The 23,022-nt window shown below is 35.9% G+C and overlaps 1 protein-coding gene across 1 annotated transcript in view; it reads right to left on the bottom strand.

Moving 5' to 3' along the window:
• Positions 1–850: 850 nt before the first annotated feature.
• Positions 851–23,022, bottom strand: part of LOC125660350 (SCO-spondin-like) — a 71,303-nt gene continuing 49,131 nt past the window's right edge. The window contains exons 14-27 of the mRNA XM_056150717.1: positions 15,513–15,704; positions 15,173–15,343; positions 14,465–14,635; positions 14,008–14,178; positions 6,950–7,120; positions 5,306–5,476; positions 4,582–4,752; positions 3,856–4,026; positions 3,505–3,675; positions 2,947–3,117; positions 2,670–2,840; positions 1,884–2,080; positions 1,066–1,231; positions 851–918 (exon numbers count right to left, since the gene is read on the bottom strand). Of these exons, the coding sequence (XP_056006692.1) occupies positions 851–918; positions 1,066–1,231; positions 1,884–2,080; positions 2,670–2,840; positions 2,947–3,117; positions 3,505–3,675; positions 3,856–4,026; positions 4,582–4,752; positions 5,306–5,476; positions 6,950–7,120; positions 14,008–14,178; positions 14,465–14,635; positions 15,173–15,343; positions 15,513–15,704 (2,333 nt within the window). The remainder of the gene's footprint in view (positions 919–1,065; positions 1,232–1,883; positions 2,081–2,669; positions 2,841–2,946; positions 3,118–3,504; positions 3,676–3,855; positions 4,027–4,581; positions 4,753–5,305; positions 5,477–6,949; positions 7,121–14,007; positions 14,179–14,464; positions 14,636–15,172; positions 15,344–15,512; positions 15,705–23,022) is intronic.

Raw genomic sequence — 23,022 nt, 5'->3', positions numbered from 1 at the left:
CAGAGGTGGGATCAGGTGCATAGGATGAGTAAGCATTCCCTGTCGACCGGTCACATTCGCTGTGAGCCCTATATCTTGATCACGTAAACGGAGTTTTCCGATGTCAACATCAGTGTGTCAATAATGGTCTAACAATTGGTTTGAAACACGTTAGATAGATTTGACCCAATGACAAGCGTGTTTTGCCCAACTATCTATTTTGTATTGCTTGTAGGAGTTATGAGATTGATCACTGTTCGTTATCTTCACCTTGCATTGGCAAACTAGGTCATCATTACGACCATATAATTTGTAAAATATTGAAATGCTTCTTCATCCTCTTGGGCATATCTGGCTTCATGGTAGCATGGACATAATTAGTTTTAGATGATAGTAAACTGGTTATCGCCCAATCGGTCAGCACTGTTGAATTTCCAAGAAAATTCCATCACTGAGACTAAGTCTACATGAAGTACCATTGTTATGTTGATGATACTCTACCGTTAGTCATGTAAGACTATTCACAGAGTTAACAGTATTTCATTTGTCATTTAAAAATTGATATAATATCCAGTTGAATGAATATTTTTTACTTTACATATAAGGTACAGCATAAGAAATATAGAGCTGCTTGAACAATATTAACAAATTAGACAACATAAAAACAAAAACAATGTGTCATCAATTGTCAAACAACCAGTAATCTGTTTTGAAACTAGTGCATTTTTACAAATATACAACGTAATGTACATTGTTTTTATAATAAACATTAAAAATCACCATGGGTACAACATGTTTAGTTTGATCTTTATGCGATTGCTTGCAGAATAAAGGTGGAAATAACACAGAGATGAGCTCCTATTCGGTGTCTTTACAACAGCTGATACATTGCCATCAATACCAAACAGAAAACAAGGACTGGTGATATCAACAACTTCCCTACAAATAATGCAAAATTTACATTATAGTTGTTTTCTCTCAAAATACATAACATATTTCGAAAACATGCATGCATATAGAAATTTAAATCATATTCTGAAACAATGTAGTTTGTAGTTATATATGATCAAAGTAAAATTGACTAACCTGTACCATTTTCAGCACACATAGCAATAACACTACCAGAGCAGCCAGCATATCCAGTTGTTTCGTCACTTCCGTCGTCACAGTCTGATGAACAGTCACAGACAAATGATTTATCGATACAGGTTATTCCCCCAGATTGACATGTAAACCACCCAATGGGACACAACTGAAAATTGCAAAATTAACAATACTTGTTGAAATATCATATAATTCCACCAATAAAATTTTCAAAATTTGCAGCAAACATTTTAGGAGGCAGTAAAAGATTGTAATATACAGTTTGAACGTTACAAATCGGCAATATCGAGTTCCAAATAAAAGCATCGCATGGAATAACCAATTGTATAAAGTTCAATAGAACTTCTTATATAATTCCATGAAACTTTTCACAAATGATAAAGGAAGCAAATCATTCTATCAAGGATAGAGCTACAAAAGAGAGCATTCTCTTTACTCCAGACAATACATTGTAGATATAAAATGAGAGAAGACCACTAAATCGTTTCTTGATTTTAAAAAGATAATTTAAACAGTATTTTATCATGTACAACATAATGAGGATTAGACATAAGGAGTAATACAGCTTTTTCTTCTTCATAGTTTTATAAGTGTAATAGTTACACGTATCAAATTTTGATTGAAAAAGCTTTTATTCGTAAAGCTGGAAAGGTTTGATATCTTATTCGATCATCATACCCTCAAAATGACCCAGGTATTCTTTTAAATGACAGAGAGACATTCGAAGGGCGAAAGTAAATAAGGCACATACTACGTGAATATAATTTACATATTGATTTTCCTCCATTCATTCACGTTACCTGTATATAAGTTCCCGCAGCAGGTGTCGGACAAAATTGACTGTTACAGTCCCCTAACTCCTTCAGCGAACCAGAACACGACTTCCCGCCATTGGCTGGCTTGGGATCAGAACAGGTTCGAGATCGTGACCTTTTGCCACCGCCACATGATACAGAGCACGTGCCCCATGCTCCCCAGGTACTCCATGCTCCGTCAACTATAAAGTTAAATAATGATTTAAAACGTAATGGTTTGACCAGTGAAATCTACTTAATCCGACATACACTGGGAAACAATTTATGTTGGAATACACAATTCGTCAACATGAAAGGAAAAGACAACGAGCAGTGATCAATTTCATAACTCCTAAAGGGAATACAAAATGAGGAGTTGGGCAAACACGGACCCCTGGATATACCAGAGGTGGGATCAGGTGCCGAGGAGGAGTAAGAATCCCCTGTCGACAGGCCATGCCCTTCGTAAGCCCTATGGCTTGATCAGGTAAACGAAGTAATAAACAGTTTGAAAAACAATATATGTATGGAATTATAGTAAGAGTCGCAACGGATTGCACATGTGTCGGATTAGGCAGTTTTCACTGCATTCATGAATATTTGTCAAGGAGTATGTTGGTTTACACATGCATAATCCATTTAGACAAAAAAGTTTCTTTAAAACAATCATACAATACAATATATGATTTGTTATTTCATATACGTTGCAACTACACCATTTAAATGACACAGATGCGTGTTTTTGCAATACAAGTATGATACACTATTTAATATATCCGAGGATACACTTACTTATACAGACTTGTGTATTGCAGTTCTGAGTCTGAGATTTAGTTCCCGCGCAATCAGCGCCGCCATATTGTGGAGTAGGACTGGTACAGCTGCGTCTGCGCGTTTGGGTTCCTCCGCCACACGTCACAGTACAGGTTCCCCAGGATCCCCAGTTTGAAAAACCGCCATCAACTATAAAACATCAACTCTTTGAAACAAATGATATTGCTTGATGGGCGATAAATAGTTACAGACAAAACGAAATCAAAACATTTAAAATTATATAAAAGGCGAATACTTGGACAGTTATGTGCGTTGCAGTTCTGTCTCGATGTCTTTGATCCTGAGCAATCTAGTCCACCGTACTGAGGGGAAGGTTTGGAACAGCTTCTTGAGCGCGTCTGTGTACCTCCCCCGCAAGTAACTGTGCAAGAACCCCACCTAGACCATGTATCCCAGTCCCCGTTGACTAAAATTAATTGATCAATATAGTATTGGATTACACGGAAATTAACTTTTGAGATCTTCAAATCGGCTCACAATTGTCATTAAGCCGTTGTGTAACACTTTAAAAGACTGAGTCCATTAGCAAACTATCTTTGAGTATAGCTTATCATTAATTGTGGCATTCGGGCATTATCGTTAGAAGGTATATGGAAATATTCAAGTCAAATGAGAAAAACTAAATTGCTGGCATACGATTATATTGAAGTCCAGATAACATAACTATATGAATCATAGTACTAAAGGAGTGATATTAACGAACACTGATATCATGATTACCAATTGAACCAGACGAAATAAAATTGATTCAAAATGCACAACAACGATTGTAAGCAAGATTTGTTTTACTTACTTGGACAGTTCTGAGTGTTACAGAATTGTGTAGCGGAAGAGAACCCTGAACAATAAGCGCCACCATATTGAGGAGTGGGATTACTACAGGATCGGGATCGGGATTGTATTCCACCGCCACATGTCTCTGTACAGGTACCCCAGGATCCCCATCCAGCCCAGAAACCATCAACTGAAGTAAAATATTTCCTAAATGGTCCATGCATACATACTATTGTTCACTAGATTTTGTCATTCATTTAACAACAGAGTCATTGTTATCACTTTGTAGACAAAGTTCACCCGAGTTCAAATCCTGAACATGTAACTTTTAATGGAATGTTACAGCTTATATTGCTTTCTAGTTTCTTACTTGGACAATGATGTGTATTACATCCCCGAGAAGACGTGGGGTCACCAGCACAGTCCTTTCCGAGATATTTAGGGGCGGGGTTAGTACATGATCGACTTCTGACCTGAGTCCCTCCCCCACAGGTCACGGTACAGGAACCATATGATCCCCAGGCAGTCCAGACTCCATCAACTGAACAGATGGAAATTTGAAATGCATGTATTCACTCATTGACGTTAATCAGTTGGTATTGTGTTATCTGTAATGCACTCTGATATATAACTACATGTATAACTTTTAATAATTATATATATAACGTCGAATTGTGAGTATGTTGGTGTACATGTACGTAATCTGTGATTTATATACATGATTATTTACTTTCCATCACAGTCATGCAGTCTAATTTCATATGCATGTAAAAAATGGCATGCCTTCCATCCATGTTTAGATATCATTCATGCCTAAAATAAGGAAGGGTTTTTTTTCGTAGAAACTTGATTTTGATATAATTTTCATTCATTAAAACCTATCGAAATAAAACCACTTGAGTGATTGTTAGTTTTGCGTGTATCAGATCAAGACAAACTTTTTCATGTATGGCATATTGTTCTAAAATAGTGGATTAAAAACATCGAAGAAATGAAGTCAGTTTGACTTTGACGCAGGTACGGTAGAGAAGGGGTTAATCTGACCTCATGCACATACATTACGTTATATGGTCGAGTCCTGATCCAAAATACTCACTAGGACAGAAATGTGTGTTACAGCTTCTTGAAGAGACCGTGGACCCGGGACAATTTTTCCCCAGATATTTTGGCGCCGGATTGGAACATGTTCTGCTTCTTCTCTGTGTTCCACCTCCACACGTGAGTGTACACGCTCCATAGGAACCCCAGGACGCCCATTTACCGTCAACTGTCAACACAAATCTACTTTTAAACCCACATAAAAGCTAAGAATGCCATTGTATTTACGGGAAAGTATGAATGCAACTAAATTTAAAATTTGAAAGGTACATGTATTTAGATAAGTTTAATGTTAGATTTAGACAGTTTTCATTTCATTTCCTCCTCCTCAACAGCATTCATTTGAAGTTGAATTACAATGTTACACTTACACTTGGACATGTGCAACGTGTAAATTCAATCCAATGCTTCTTTGCATATATACCAGTGTATATAAATAGCCACTAACTTGGACAGTTGTGTGTGTTACAATCACGGGAAGCTGTTGCTGATCCGGCACAATCATTTCCGGTATAAAACCACTTGAGTGATTGTTAGTTTTGCGTGTATCAGATCAAGACAAACTTTTTCATGTATGGTATATTGTTCTAAAATAGTGGATTGAAAACATCGAAGAAATGAAGTCAGTTTGACTTTGACGCAGGTACGGTAGAGAAGGGGTTAATCTGACCTCATGCACATACATTACGTTATATGGTCGAGTCCTGATCCAAAATACTCACTAGGACAGAAATGTGTGTTACAGCTTCTTGAAGAGACCGTGGACCCGGGACAATTTTTCCCCAGATATTGTGGCGCCGGATTGGAACATGTTCTGCTTCTTCTCTGTGTTCCACCTCCACACGTGAGTGTACACGCTCCATAGGAACCCCAGGACGCCCATTTACCGTCAACTGTCAACACAAATCTACTTTTAAACCCACATAAAAGCTAAGAATGTCATTGTATTTACGGGAAAGTATGAATGCAACTAAATTTTTAATTTGAAAGGTATTTAGATAAGTTTAATGTTAGATTTAGACAGTTTTCATTTCATTTCCTCCTCCTCATTTTCCTCCTCCTCAACAGCATTCATTTGAAGTTGAATTACAACATTACACTTACACTTGGACATGTGCAACGTGAATATCCCTGAATATCGGCCGATTTTCAAAGTCCCGGCAGAAATCTTAACATTTCCTTACAAAGAAAGTCTTACAAAACCGGCCACCCCTGAAAACCGGACATCGGCCACTTTTTAAAGTACATTTGTTAACAAACATGTGTAATTTACCCTTAACATACCGGCCACTTTTTGAAGACAAGAAAATCTTGGCCAAAGGTTAATTAAGATCGTCCAGGTGTGCAAATTGACTGACCGACTGGCCAGGTATGAAATTATCCATCGGAGGTGTGAAAAACACTAGTGGCCTCTTCAATTTCTATTATTTACCTGTGCTGTCAAGCGTGTTAATTGACACTTAGCTAATCCAAGAGACCCTTCCAAATTCTGTACAAAATGTAAAAAACAGTTAGGAAATTATTGAATGAATGCTGTATCAAACGCCATATTGTTTCACCATACTTTCGTATGGATATAAGCGGTAGTTAATAAAGAACAAACCCATGACTGTTAATGATAATTATTAAAAGATAGATTAATTTTCTTGGTTTCCATAGACTTAAAATTCCAAAGAAGTATTCAAATTACAATTTCATATTTACTACTGTACTTTTTAAAAACGTCTAACCAAAACTGTTAATGACATAAGCGATGAATGTAAACAGGGTTTTTATAGGTAAGAGGAATTCCAATAATAGTCCTCTGTGTTTTCTTTATGTATCCTGTTATAGATTTTCAGTTTAAAATTAGATGATTTCAGCGAGAATATTTCTTGTAATTCATAATTATCTTTAGGTACAAGCGGACTAATTTGATCTCCACCGATAATTGATCATAGATCACCAGATCAAAGTGTACAGTACCTACTTTGTGAATATTGAGATAAAATGTCTATAATTGCTAAATTCTCGGTATACCGGACATCCCTCTAAACCGGCCGTTTTTTCCGGTCCGAGAGCCGGCCGGTTTAGAGAAGTTTCACTGTATACATAGGTAAGAATATATTTCTTAAAGTTATGTTTACTGAAACATAGAGGGATTTCTGTACGGTATGTTTATTGAATTCTAGAGGAATCTGAATTATCAGCAGAATTTGCTTTAGAAAATAATCCTTGACGACAAACATCGTTCTAACTAAAATACCAATTCGTCTATTACAAATACTCCTAACATTAACTCACATGTTTTATTTTCCTCCAACAATAGAAATATATTCATCTTCTGGTCACAAAAATAACATAAGCATGTACTTCTGCGCACTTACTAGGACAATTATGCGTGTTACAGCTCTGTGACGAAGAGGAGGACCCAGAACAAGATTTTCCGCCATGTTGGGGGACGGGGTTTGAGCAGGATCGACTTCTCGTTTGTGTTCCTCCGCCACAAGTGTTGGTGCAGCTTCCATAGGATCCCCAGCTACCCCAATTACCATTGACTAAAAGAAAATACATAAGTTACGTATAAATACCTATTGAACGATTGATATCTTTATATAATTTGATAGCAATGAGTACGCCCTTTCTTAGGAAATTTATTATCATCACTTATTTCACCTATCATGCAGATACACTAAAACCCAAACCTATCCGAGACTGTTGTGATATTAACAGACTACCTGGAATGTGATAATGGAATGAAGGATTACTATTTTATAGATTACAAGTTATTTACAGTGACTATCATAGACAATATCTATAGATTAACATTCACAGTACCGATATAGATAAACTTTAATTAACCGTGACTAACATTGACTATATAAATCAATCAATCAATCTGGGTATAGTCAGTTTTTAAATCGAGGTAAGCTACTGACAAACAAGTTGATGGTACAGGGGTTTCAACAGTCTCGATTGAAGTCAGCATTTCGCAAGTTCTATGGTCGTTATAACGATCTAGTTCGTCAGTACAACCTCGCATTCGGTCAAATACTGTCTGACGTGTTTCATGCCGATTGTTAAGCCGTTCTTGGCACACTGATTTTGACTGCGGATAACTCCGTTTACCTGATCAGGATATAGGGCTCACGACGGGTGTGACCGGTCAACAGGGGATGCTTACTCCTCCTAAGCACCTGATCCAACCTCTTGTGTGTCCAGGGGTCCGTGTTTGCCCAACTATCTATTTTGTATTGCTTATAGGAGTTATGAGATTGATCACTGTTCGTTATCTTCACCTTGCATTGATCGTGACTAACATTAACAGTACTTATATAGATAAACCTTAGATTGAGAGTGACTAGTGTTAACAATTACTAACATTGACAGTGACAAACATTGACAGGGACTATATAGATTAACCTTAGATTAACAGTGACTAACATTGACAATGAATATAGATCAATCTTAGATTAACATTGACTGACACTGACAGTGACTATAGATTTTCCTTAGATTGACAATGACGAACATTGACAACGACCAGATAAATCAATCTTAAATTGACAATGGCTAACATTGACAGCGACCAGATAAATCAATCTTAGATTGACAATGGCTAACATTGACAGCGACCAGATAAATCAATCTTAGATTGAAAATGACAAACATTGACAGCGACCAGATAAATCAATCTTAGACTGACAATGGCTAACTTTGACTATATAAAGTACGGAAAACTAGGCATAATTCTATAAAATAACAAAATATTGACAGTGAGTATATAAAGTAACATAACATAGGCACTGACTGTAGACAATAATGAAGCATTGGTGAAGATTATAATTTTTAGAACAATATTGACAATCAATAATCTTCACTTGTTCATAAATAAAACATTGACAATGACTTGATTGACAGAATATTGACACTGAGTATTCAAAAAGACGGAATATCAATCCTAAGGATGCAATTATTCATAGAATACATAATAGTGTATGTAACGAACAGTTATGAAGCTTGTAAATCTTATAAAGAAAGCAAAATCCAAAACCCCGGCTTGGATCGAATTACAGAACACTTGTACCGAGTCTGATGTTACTACAGATTCACCTTTGTTTTACAACCCTATGATCCATATTAGTAAGAAAACGTATTTTACATTTATATTCGACAATAATATCAGACACATTAATGATATTATTAAGGAAGGTGGTACTTTTTTTAGCTATGAAACTTTTAGTGACGCCATCATCATACTGATAACCGCAAACACAGTAGGAATGTAAACACTCAATGAAGGTCTATGATATGTGTTTGTGACTCTAAAAATCTATGTTTTGCAAATACAAAAAAATGATAATGAACTTGTTTCACTTTGGATTGAATGTGTTGATTTACACAAATTATGTTTGGTTATTTTGTTTCGATATGCAGGTATTTACCGTCATTTTCATAATTAAGAACATTTCTGATATTTCAATCCATGACATTTAAAGAAAATGTGAATAAATGCAGATAACGAACAGTATTATTTATATTCTAAAATTTTCAAAATATCAGACCTTGGGGGGAATGGATGGTTGTTTGAATACAATTGTCAACTATTAGGCTCTATTGTATTGGAATTGAGACGCTTGGTCCTGGTTTTTGTACATACATAAATGAAAACATTTTCATCTAGTCTCGTTTAAAGTCAAGCATTCTCAAATTTGATGGTCGTTATAGTGATCCTATTTATTAACAAAATCTGGCATCGGATAAAATTCTCTCTGACATGTTTCACACCAATTAAACCGTTCGTTACAGAATGGTTTTAACTACCAATTACTCCATTTACCCGATATAGGACTAACATTGAGTGTAAACGGTTGACAGGGGATCTTTCATCCTTCCAGGTATCTGGTCACAACTCTGGTATGTTCAGTGGTCCTTCGTTGCCCTACTCTTAATTTTGCATTTTTTATAGGAGTTGTGAGATTGATCATTTAGACCATGGGCTAGTAAAGGTAATGGGAACCCCCCCCCCCCTAGGGATTTTTGCAAACAAGTATTTTTCGAAAGTACATAGTCCCTAGATTATAAATCAGGTTGTTTGACATTTCTACGTGGGGGCGTTTACGAGTTTTGGGGCAAAAAACATGAAATTTGAAAAAAATTATAGCCAAAAACTGGGAAAAAAACTCTTCAGATCCGATATAGATGTCATTGACATTTGCAAACAAGTATTTTGTGAATGAATGTAACCCTCTGTTTATATATAAAGTTGTTTGACATTATAATGTGAGGGCAATTACGCGTTTTGGGGCTAAAACATGATTTTTTTCTTTAAAAATCGACGAAAAATAAAAACTCCATCAGATCCTATATAAATTACATGGACATTTGAAAACAATTATTTTCTGAAAGTCTGTAATCCTTTAACTATAAATCAGACTGTTAACATTGAGACCTTTTCGATTTTGGGGGGCAAAAACTCTTCACATCCGATATAGATGTCATTCACATTTCCAAACAAGTTTTATGTGAACTTATGTCACAATTTGATTGACAAGATGTTTGACATAAATAATTGGGGACGTTTATGACTTCTGGGGCTAAAACATGATTTTTTTTTCTTTAAAAATCGCCGAAAAATGGAAAAGTTCTTCAGATCATATATAAATAATATGGACATTTGAAAACAATTATTTTTTTAAAGTATGTAACCCTTTAATTGTGAATAAGATTGTTTGACATTAATGCAAAGGGACCTTTTCAAGTTTTGGGGCAAACTCATGAAATTTGTGATTAAAGTATTGTTTAGAATTGGAAAAACTTCGAGAATCTTACAAACACAATATGGACATTTGCAAAAATGTATTTTGCATTAAAGAACTTAACCCCTTGTTTATATATCAAATTGTTTGACATTAAGGCGAGGTATATGAATTACTGAGTTATTTGTAAGAGATATTCTTGCATGCAATATTAATCCAGAATTTGTAATCGCATTGCAAATAGTAGTTTCAAACTCTTGAGTCTGTGAGTAACTTCTACAACCAGCCGCGACAAACCTAAGTCGTTAAAACAGGTAGTGACATTTCCATCGTCAAACGCTCGGCATCAGGTGTGAATGTCACGAGTCCTTGGAGATGATCTTAAAAACGGATTTCCCGTGTCGCAGTAGGTGTAAGCTCCGAGTAAAGGCCTAAAGAAGCCCTTCATCGGTCTTGGTGACGTCTCCATATGAGTGAAACATTCTCGAGAGGGACGTAAAGCAAGATACAATCAATAAATCTACAGTGACATAACATGTTTGATAGTGTAATTAACTTAGTACTTCTCGTCAGATGGTGCAATCATTTTAAACAACTTAGGTAATATCCATTTGCCATCCATAGCTGAGACACATATGTCCTGAGAGTACGATTTGGGAAACCTTTCTGCCATTGAAAATAAGATGGGTTGCCTGATACGACTGGAGAGAGACATGCAATGAGATATTATATACACATGTACATGTATTCAGAGATGATGGAGAGGTGGCCATGTTAAGTTATTGCATGGCAATTTTGTGGCAGTCAGAAATCTGCCTTTTGATTATCATAGCAGATTCTTTGACTTGAAAGAGCTAACTCAAATCCAGTAGCAACACATGCAGATTATATAGTTCGCCTTTGGAGTTTTCCGAAATTCAATTTTGCTACCAAATGTTCTTTGTGTTTTTGATTTAGGTTTCAAGTTTTGTAATCACGGTTATATGAATCGGGATAAATGACAAGTATCTCTCTCTGAGCATTGTCATACTCTGAACCACATAATTCTACACGATATTTATCTCCATATATTCGGATAAAGTCAAATGCCTTTCCATGATGCTCAAGAATTATATCAATTTTAGGTTCTGACTTGTTCATATCATCGGACTTAATGTACATTTTTCTACAGGTTGGATAAAACATCCCCCCTTTAACAACCAAATCAGTATACTGAACTTTACTTATAGTTGTCCCGTGGGTATCTGGGTTAAAAGGGATAGGTTCTCGGTACCTTTTGCTCGTCGTAAGAGGCGAATAATGGGGAAAAAAACAACCATTGTCCCGTGGGAATCCAGGTTAGAATAGGTCCTCAGTTCCCCTTTGCTTATCGTAATAGGCGACTAAATGGGGCAGTCCTTTGGATGAGATCGCAAAAACCAAGGTCTCGTTTCACAGCAGGTGTGGTATGATAAAGATCCCTCCCTGCTCAATGGCTGTAAGTGCCGAGCATTGACCTAAATTTTGCAGCCCTTCATCGGCAGTGGTGACGCTTCCATTTGAGTGGAAATTCTCGAGCGGTACGTTAAACAATATACAAGCAACCAACTAATTCATTGTGTTATAGTCACTTTTATTCTATGCAGAGTGTTTTAAATGGCTTCTACTGCTTTTGTCACACACTTTACCAGTTTGTGGTTTTTTCCTTGTACTTGAGTTCCTTTGTTACAGAACAGCCATTTATGGGCGGGGAAAAGTGTCGATAGTGAACACAGGTTGATTGAACGTCTCTTAGTCTTACAGTTCACTTGACTCGGTGCAAATTCGTCAATGCTCAAGTTTTACTTCTAGTAACTAATATTTGTAAATTATTATAACACCAGCCATAGAAACCATGCAAGGCACCATTTAAAGCTAGTAAATAATCTCTGCCTTCATTATTCTTGAGACTCTGTCTTATGTGACATCTTTATAAATAAGCTAAAATTGAAAAGGTGTTCAATGCAAGGTGAAGATGATAAGATGTTCAATATTACGTATGACAATATATTTATCTATTTTACACTTGTAGATTAATATAATTCATTAATCTAAATTATTCGTAAATTAGTTTATTGTTTGTAATATGTCATATTCTCAATATTCGAGCCATTATTTATCCGGGTTTCCCCCATTTTTGCATTGTATACTCAAAAGTAATCCATGTGCTTTCTTTTTATTGATTATATACATTTACGGGCTTCCATACATTAGATATATCGTGTGAGACCTGGAAATATGGACAACGATTTTTGTGTTGAAAGTTATATTTTCTAACTCAAGATTGCATAAATACCATATAAAGATAGGGTCTATGGATTATAGTATTTAGGAATGAGCCGTTTTTCATACTGTTTATTTAGTATTGAATTCATATGTTAATAGGTATATGATATTTTGGGAATGTAGTATACACTGGATAATTTCGTAAGACATGAATTTGTAGACATTCAAAAATATGTACCACTTTCCATAATACACTGTCTTCTATTTTTATACGTATTTCTCACAAATGTCCTCTATGGGAAGTCCCTATGGGAAAAGAGTACCAATTCATTTCCCATAGACCTCAATGTTAACCTTTGGCCCTCTCACTAATTAACTATATCGATTTTAAACAAATGACCGCAAACATTTCAAAGTTCATTCCAAGTGTTGATAAAAAATGACAAAAAATATATAAGGTCCCGTGCCTTTTATAGGCCATATTTGTACTTTTTTACAACACATAGCAATCTGCAGTAAATTACACACTTCATTTTAAGCACACCCCTACCATGGTAATTTCTTCAGTCATTTCTCGATTTTGTGCGATAATTTTTCATCCTGACAATTAATTTGAACCTCTATAATATTTCTTTCAATTCCAAATAATTTCACTCTTGATATTAGCCAATCACGCAACACCTAGACATTTATACCTCCGCTCAATCTTGAGTAAACTCCGTCCGGGTTAAACATACGGGGGTTTGGTACTCTCATTCCCTATCCCGTTGTTTGTGTTTACAATGTGTCGTCTTTATTTCGGTATGGAACACCGTAACAGCCATGTTGAATTTGCCAAAAAATTTATAAATTCAAATGGCCATATCTTGAAAACGCCCCAACATAAATTTATCAAACAACCTTCATTTACCTTTATTTTATACACACTTTCACAAAATCATAGTGTAGAAAAATCCCTAGAGGGGGGAGGTAATGTGTTACTGGCCCATGGTCTAATTGTTTGTATTCTTATCTTTTTCATGCACATATCTTGAAGGGGATTAATAACTAGGCTACAATGTATAATATCATATAATAAATCAGTTCAGATTAATCTTGGCACCCACCTTACAATGTGTGATTAAGGTTTATTCTAAAATACTCACTTGGACAAAAATATGTATGACAGCTTTTTGACGAGAGAGTGGACCATGGACAATATTTGAACACCGAATTTGAAAGGTATTTGAATAACTACAATATTAGATTAAAACAGTTTTTCTATACCCCCTCTTCCCCAACAGCATTTCATTTAAGGTTGAATTACAACGTTACACTTTTATGAAACATTATCCAATTTATCATTGGATCTGTATTACATATTTGTTGATAAGGCATCTGCAAAGTCATGTTTCAATACAATACTTATATAGACTAGTGTATATAAATAGCTAGCCACTAACTTGGACAGTTGTGTGTGTTACAATCACGGGAAGCTGTTGATGATCCGGCACAATCATTTCCGGAATATTGGGGTGCCGGATTGGAACATGTTCTGCTTTTTGTTTGTCTTCCTGTACCGCATGTGAGAGAACATGCTCCGTAAGAACCCCAGGAGGCCCAGTTACCATGGACTAAAAAAACAAAGAGTCCATTGACATATATGCATAGGTAAGAATATATTTCTTAACGCTATGTTTACTGAAACATGGGGGAACTGATCTATTAGCTGAATCTGCTTTGGCCTCATCTTTCTAACTAAATTATCCTTGGTCTCATCATTCTAACTAAAAACATCGATGCATCTATTACAAACACTCCTTTTCAAGAAACTCACAGGTGCTATTTTCCTCCAACAATTGAAATATTTTCATCTCCTGATGACAAAAGATACATGTACATGCACTTCTGCGCACTTACTAGGACAATTATGCGTGTTACAGCTCTGTGACGAAGAGGAGGACCCAGAACAAGATTTTCCACCATATTGGGGGGCGGGGCTTGAACAGGATCGACTTCTTGATTGTGTTCCTCCGCCACAAGACTTAGTGCAGCTTCCATAGGATCCCCAGTTACCCCAATTACCATCGACTGAAAAGAAAATACACAAGTTATGTATGAATACCTATTGTTTGATTGATATCTTACAGTAGTTTGATATCAACGCGGATAATTTTTCTTAGGAAAAATTATGGTCATTACTTTATTCACTTATCACGCAGGCGCACGAAAAAGTAAATCATATTCCAGACTGGCATAATTATTAACTATGAATTATTATCATAGAATGACAAAATATTTACAGTAACGATTTAAAATGATGCAAATTGACAGTGAATATATGAAATGACGAAATATTGAAAGTAACGATATCAAATTATGGAATATTGACAGTGACTATATAAAATGGCGAAATAGTGACAGTCGCGATATATGATGACAGAATATTGGATGTGACTATATCAAATGACGGAATATTGGCAGTTACTATATAAAATGACGGAATGTTGACAGGAACTATATGATAAACACGACGCTAAAGATACAAAACAATTTGTTATAACAATACAAAAGTTGGCAATCGGCAGAAATGGAAAAAGATTGTAATCTCTTTTGGGGAAATCTTACTAGGGCAGGCAGACAGAGTACACGTGGCGGATGACGTAGAGCTTCCTGGACAATTACTTCCGCCACCTGCTGGCGCTGGATTGTTGCAGGATCTCACGCGGGATTTCGTTCCACTTCCACAGGTCACAGAGCAAAAGCCATAGGAACCCCAAGAACCCCATTTCCCATCAACTAAAATGTATACAGAATCATAAGATAGAAATCATTTGCCATAAAAGTTTTAAATCTATCATCATTTTTGTTTCGTACATTAGTTTGTTAAAATTCTTGAGCATCTATGGTTGTTAGACTAGAAGATTGTGATATATGTTTTAATTTAAAAATATTCGACGATACCTACCTCGGCAGGGATTTGTTGGAGTACAAGAAACTGTTTCACTTCCAGTTCCAGAACATTGTTTTCCGTCATAAGCAGGGGCCGGATTTGAACAGGTTCGAGTTCGAGTTTTAGTTCCAGACACTGTTCTTGACGTCGGCTGACATGTTACGGAACATGCGCTATACGACGACCAAGACGACCATTTTCCATCGACTGAAAAATAATTGGTTTAGAATCTATTTACCTTCTCTCTATCGATACGCACGGTTAGGTTTGCTTTGACAACATCATCACTCACTTGGAGGTGGTTTTGCACAGTCTTCGTTGATTTTTCCATCACCATCGTCATCTGTAAGTGAAGTAAGACATAGTCAAATTGTGTAAATCCAAACGTCCCTAACTGTATTCTCTAGTTTCAAGCATCAAGGATTTCTCGATCGATTGTCATTCCTGTACAAATGGTATCACTACAGGCAAGGGATTAGATATATTTTAAAAAACTAATTTTCAATGTAATATATTGCCACTAGCCTTTGTTTTTATTTTCTGGAGTACAGAGCTCTTCGTCTATCTTCCCGTCACAATCGTTGTCAATACCGTCTCCAGTCACGGTCGGTGTAGGAATACATATCTGAAAAATAATGCATTTACGTATTGCAGATGATATGATAAAATAATAGATGTAAACATCAAATACTCATACACACACATTTTATAGCATTTACATTTCATTTGGTTGTCAAATAATTAGTTTGCGAGACTTTTAAGGTATCAGCAACATAGCATGTTTTCTTTATTTTTCCCGTGTATTTTGTTCATTACAAAACACAGTGATATTACTTACAGCGTTCACTTTTGCCATTCTCATACCAGTGGTGAATCCATACGTTTCATACGGAGCCTTTCCGTACAAAAACCCTCCAAAAATTGCAATAGGTGAAATGTGTCGAACAGTGTGAGTTCCCTCTGATACCGATATGTATCCCCCGACAAGTGTCGTTCCCGAGATTCTCTTAAACTGTGTGTTGACGGGGAATGATTTGCCGTTAATTCTAAGACCCGAGGCTTCTTTTTCCTCTACAATGAACATGAAGTAGTTTTCGTACGAGCCTTGGGAGTATTTTGGAGTGGCGAATGTGTAATCAGCACCATATTGTTCACACGGCGGAATAATCATCATGGCGGGATCCGAAGGTTCGCTTGAGCTGAGCTGGGATTGGACAAATTGAACCAACATGATGGGTTTGTCTGCGACTACCCTACAGTAAGCCTTTGACGATATTACCTTCTGCACGACACCGCCCTTTTTGGAAATGGTGAAAGAAGACGAGTAACCGCCCGATATGGTGACTTTGGTGTTGTCTTCACTAGCGATGAATTTGAAATAGTCCCCAATGGTTCTTTTTGGAATAGGGACAGTTGCGAACTTCTTACCCCAGGTGTTTACAGGAGTAAGGTGTTCAACCAAGTGATCCTGAGACCCTCCTGCTCCAATGTTAGTCTTCTTGTTTCCAGAGAAAACGGAAATGCGTTTATTGGCTGTGACGAAACTTCCGCTTAGATCTCCAGTAGTAACCAGTTGCCAAGTGTCGTATTTATTCAGGTTTTCCTTTACTGTGTTTCCCTTATAGTACCTCTTCCTGTTATAGTCGACGTATCGACTTCCCATGTATTGTCCCATAGTGATGCTAACCGACGTGGAATCCTCTACTCCGACCACCAGCAGCTGACATTGTCTGTATGGGGGATACCATGTTACAACATAATATTCATCAGACAAAACGTCGTTTGGAATACCAACGAAACCGTCGTTGGAATATGTTTCTTTGTTGATACCGTAAATGACGATTTCGTCCGAAGCCGTGACTCTGATACCTTCAATGTGCATATTATGTCATAATGTTCCAGTAAGCTAAACGTTTTCCACACTGTGAATTCCAAATATATTTACTATGATTGGATGAATAGATGGAAAGACAGACAGCTGGATAGAATGAAGGAGTGATGCATATGGATTGATGATATGGATGAATGAAATGATGGTTAGATAGATGGATGGATAGATGGAGGAAAGGAAGGAAGAAGATTCATGGAATATAGAATGAAAATATACAAACTTGTATGATTATAAGTACATATATCTACCCTTGCTGCCTTTCGTTGATCCAATCATCCTTATTCTGTAGTCAAATAACAACTGCTTAACATTACCAGCTGTGATGGAGAACGATGATGAGATTCTTGGGCTGGAACACTTTGGGGAGTCTACTTTAACACTAACACTGGTAGTGCGGGCTGTTGTGACAAAGAGTTCACACTGAAGATGGCTTCCCATGATGTAGTTATCCATAAAACCTATAACAAAATCTGTGCCCCGATTGTCAGGCGCCCCTAGAAAGAGAAAACACATATAAGACGTTTTTTTTATGAAATATGGGAAAACTAATATGAAGCCATACATCATTCCAATGGCATTTTAAATTACTTGTTTTTCGCTGTCTCGAAAACGTGTTGTATACTAAGCATAACGGTGTACAGACGCCTGACTGAGATATCGTCTGCGCTTAGACATACATGTAAATATTTTAAACATTGTAACAGACAGGAGTTTTACAGGGTGGTATCGATATCTAAAGACTACATCCTGATACATGTATGTACGTTCCTAATATCTTTGCCATCAAATTCTTAAACAAGGAACGAAAAAGTATTGCATCACCTGTTGTTTTTGTACCGCTTTATATATTATTTGAAATCTCTTGACCACTCCCGACAATTAGAAGTTAAAATAAGAATATTTGCAGTGATGTTCTATAAGTGATCATCAAAAATTCAAAATGGCGTCCGTAGTAACGTGACTCTTCGGAATGATAGAAATAAGAATTGCGATGTATTTTTCTTACCTCCATATTTTGTTATATATCCTTTTGATCCCATACCTTTATGTATTTGCCTGGGGATTGATCTGTATACACCTTTAACTTAATCAGTTGTGATGTTTATCAAAATACGTGGAATGGCTGCTTACGGCTGATTTTAGACAAGAATTTCTTGTTTTAATGTTAAACAGATGTCTTAGTTATTTTCAAATACGAATACTGAGCGGATCAAACCACTCAATGCATGTTATTATGTCAGTTTTATTTTTGAACGACTCGGGCTCTGTGAATGGGGCCGTTGTCATTACTCATCTGGAGGAAAATGACGTATTAAAACTGGCAAAAGTTGTTCATCAAAGTACTCGTATTTTCCGGTATTTATATCACCCTCTGCAACAGCCACAGTACCCCACACCTTTTCAAAGTAATGAAATCCCATATCATTAAAGTAAACTTTGGTGTCGGAGGTTGTGAGAGACAACATGCCATTCATTCTTTGCTTACCTTTAAAACCATGAAGATCGGTCTCCAAATCCATTTTGCTTTCATGATTAAAATTGTATATGTTACAGTAATTATTTCTAGGTTTGTATTAAGTGCCTCTACACAGGACACTCGTACTTTTCTGTTCCCATCTCGAATTCTGATGCACTTTTGAACAAACCCTTCCAAAATATCCCCTTTTATATAAATTTCATTTGACAGACAATCCCAGTTTTTGGTATAGCAAAACAGTTATGTTTGATAATTCCCTCTGTTTTTCTTTTAATAATTTAAAAGCCTAAAACAGTCTCTGGCACTGAAATTTTGCCCCCTTTCCTTTCCTTATGTTTTCTACACTTCCCCGCTTGCAATACTGGCCAACCATAAATCTAATTGCAGGACGGGGTATGAATAATCATAGTGCATCTTCTATATATATATGTCTTCATACCGACAGCTACAGAGAAATAATAACTTCGTTTACATCAGTAATCAGTTTTACGCACGTTAGATTTTTGTTTACATTAGTGATACACAGAAGAGAAAAATAAAACTTGCTATATAACTGTGACACCTGACAGTCACATGAATATGCTAGCTGTTTAAATACATGTATATACCAATTTAGTAGACATTGTAGTGTTATTACACTATGTCAATCCGGAATTTTCATATCAGATTATGTAGGGTTTTGTTTTCCATGTATGTACTTTCATTTCCGGCATCGTTTGCTCGAGGTTGAAACGGAATTCTGTAGTCATAGACAGAGGTAACGATGCAAGTTTTATCCTTGAAATTTGTCTGAATGATATATTGTAATATTTAATTCACTATAAAAGGTTGAATTGTGGAAATTCTCAGTAATTTTGTAAATGGTGTGTATGTTATGATATTTTATAAACTTTTGAATGAGATTAACTTGAATTTAACAAATCATCTTTGTAATATGAACAAGACAAATTTGATTATCTACTGTTCAGTAATTGATACTGTGTATATTATACAATGCTAGGACTTTGAATTAATTTTTTGAATGTGTTGACTGATTTGACACAATTTTTACATGTAAATCTGTTTTTTGTTCACTGAAAATTTACATGATTTAAATATTTCTTTGTATTTTTCGGTAGCTTTTACAGAATGTCTCACACTGGTGTCTTTTCCAGACCCTTAGCTGATTTTACACAATACATTAAGTAGATTAGATGTTAAACTTTGGTTTTGAGGCATTTTGTTAACAGGACAAAGCAGACATTGATGACATTATCAAAAGCCATGACGACATCAATAAATTCATGTGAAAATAAAAAAAAAATGACGCAATGAATAACAGCACACCATTGTATCTTCCATTCTATAAATTTACGATTTCCACCTACCTAGAACTGCAGTAGTGCTAGCCAGCACGGCCATCGCTACCAGAAGAAGGGTGCCTAGAATTGAAACGTATCAGCATATTTTCAAAACAGTAATTATCCATAATACCTGTTCATATTCTACATTTATTCAGAATTTGTCCATAACTGCAATTGCGTATCTGTTGCATGAAACGTGAAGATTACGAACAGTGATCAATCTCATAACTCCTAGACAATACAAAATAGATAACACGTATCCTTGGACACACCACAGGTGGGAGCAGGTGCCTAGGAGGAGTAAGCATGATGTATCATTTCGGAAATTTAAATTTGGTTCGATGTTGAGGAAAATATTCACCTCGAAACACATGTTACTTTTAAAGTTTGATTTGATCAATATCAGCCAATCAGAAATCTCGGAATTATTCGAACGTATGATACTATTCATTACTAATGTATTATAGGGTTATTGAACTTATATTGGTGAATATTGGTACGAGTTGGCTGTCAAAATGCACGAGCTTACGAGTGCATTTTGACAGCCAACGAGTGCCAATATTCACCAATATAAGTTCAATAACCCTTTTATTATATAGCTAAAGTATTAGTTGTTAAATCATATTCCTTTTCACTCAAAATACTCCAAAATAGACGATAATTTATCAATATTGGCATCTAAGATGAAGGCGTGCAATATCAACATGCATTTCTTAACTGTTCAATATTAAACCAGTCATTAATGCATGAAGCAAACTGATTTTGTGAATGGGGACATCATAATTTATGTACAGTAAAACAGTTTGTTTAAACAAATTAATATATCAAATACCGGCTCTGTCAGATTCAGAGGACCGTCGCCTGTCATTTTGGCTTTTATTGAATGTTCATACTCGGAATGTTTCGGGCGCACACAATTTACGCAATGCAAAGTTAGCATTCAATAAATTCTCAGGATATTGAACGCTAACATTCTCTAGATTTTACGCAGATTTTATAATAGACTATTTATTAGCTATATAATAATACTATATACATTTATCATCCTTATCATTACTATCATATATAATACTTTAGGTAAACATTTGCGAGTCCATGTATGTGTACTTATAGTGACGTTGGTATCGTAAGGAATTGCTGCCAAACTTGTATTGCTCTTTCTTGTGCTTCCGTATCTCTAGTTCGTGAAGGGTGTATAAGTTAAAGTAATTTCACCCTCATGTGACGTCATAAGATTTTACAAAATTAATGATTTATCCAGATTTATGCATGATAGGAACATACATCTTATTGGAGACTTTTTCGATAGTTATCGTAAAAATTCTTGTCAAACATAAAATATTTCAAAAATCTAACTTAAATATGAATAATCAAATCAATATTATGGAACATAATAGCATTTATGTTTAAAGCGTATATATGTGTCATTTGCCCTATTGGGGACCTCGTATAACTTTACCCCGTTGGGGGCCTCAAGTTTGTTAGCCAATCAATGGCTTGGATAGGCACGCGATAGCTTGTGTTTTGCACACGTTAGCCTTTTCATATACATGGGATTCAGTGAATACAAATTGTAAAGCGGATCAAAGTTTTTTCATTTTGTTCAAATCGAAGGATCCAAATTTAATTTCTATAACAACAAGTAAGTTGAATGACTGTGCGGATTCGTTAACTTCAGTTACGTATCTATTCGCTCGGTTTGAGCTGGTATTTTCGGTGAACTTTCCTACAGTGTTGGCGTTGGAGTGGCGTGCGTTTTGTAAACAATGGCTAATGGTCATATCATGGATGTTGTGATTTTGGGACATTCCTTCATCAGGCGATTGGATGAATTCACAATCAGAAATAACATTTCTAATCTGAATTTGGATGCGGGTGCATATTCCGTAACAATGAGGGGTAACGGAGGTCTACGTTTATCACATTTATCCCGGGATGCTACAATACTTAGTTTCCCCTCCGCCATCCCAGATATTTGCTTTATTCAAATCGGGGAAAATGACATTAAAGTGAATTCAGACCCTCTTAAGATTGCCACGGACATTGTCGCTGTTGCAAAATTTTTACACGAAGGAGTTGGGGTTAAACATGTGTTAATTGGTCAACTGCTGCGTCGTTTACCATACGTTGCGGGTCAGCGTTTCAATTCCCAAGTCATCGCCATTAATAAACATCTACGTGTAATGACAGATAATTTACAGGGGTTGATATTTTGGCTCCATCGAGGATTTTGGCAGGATCTTTCTTTCCTCGACCTGACGGAGTTCATTTATTATCAACGCCCTCCAATTGCCAACCTATGAGAAAGTTCTTGAGAAGCATCAGGAATGCTGTTATAATAACAGCTAAAAAAACTAAGGCCAGTATCATTATATTAAAATTTGCAGCATTAACTCAAATTTCAATAGGTCAGAGTCGGCAGCAATTGTTGACATTACTTCTAAGGACCTATTTAAATATATCAGCTGATGATATATATCTGATACATTCATGTAATGTTTGACTTAAATCTCATACTTAACCATTCAGTATAATGTTCACTGGAATCTCATAGAGTATTGAAACATTCAGTATAGTGTTTCACTTAAATCTCATAGAGTATTGAAACATTCAGTATAGTGTTTCACTTAAATCTCATAGAGTATTGAAACATTCGGTATAATGTTCACTTAAATCTCATGGTGAAGCATTCAGTATAATGTTCACTTGACTCTCAGAATTTTATATTATTGAAACATTCAGTATAATGTTCATAGGGATCTCATTTTGAAGCATTCAGTATAATGCTCACTTAAATCCTATATTGAAGTATTC

Source organism: Ostrea edulis, chromosome 9 (assembly GCF_947568905.1).
Source record: "Ostrea edulis chromosome 9, xbOstEdul1.1, whole genome shotgun sequence".
Lineage (NCBI taxonomy): Eukaryota > Metazoa > Mollusca > Bivalvia > Ostreida > Ostreidae > Ostrea > Ostrea edulis.
Note: the sequence above shows the minus strand (reverse complement) of the source record. Positions and strands in the feature narration are given on the sequence as shown.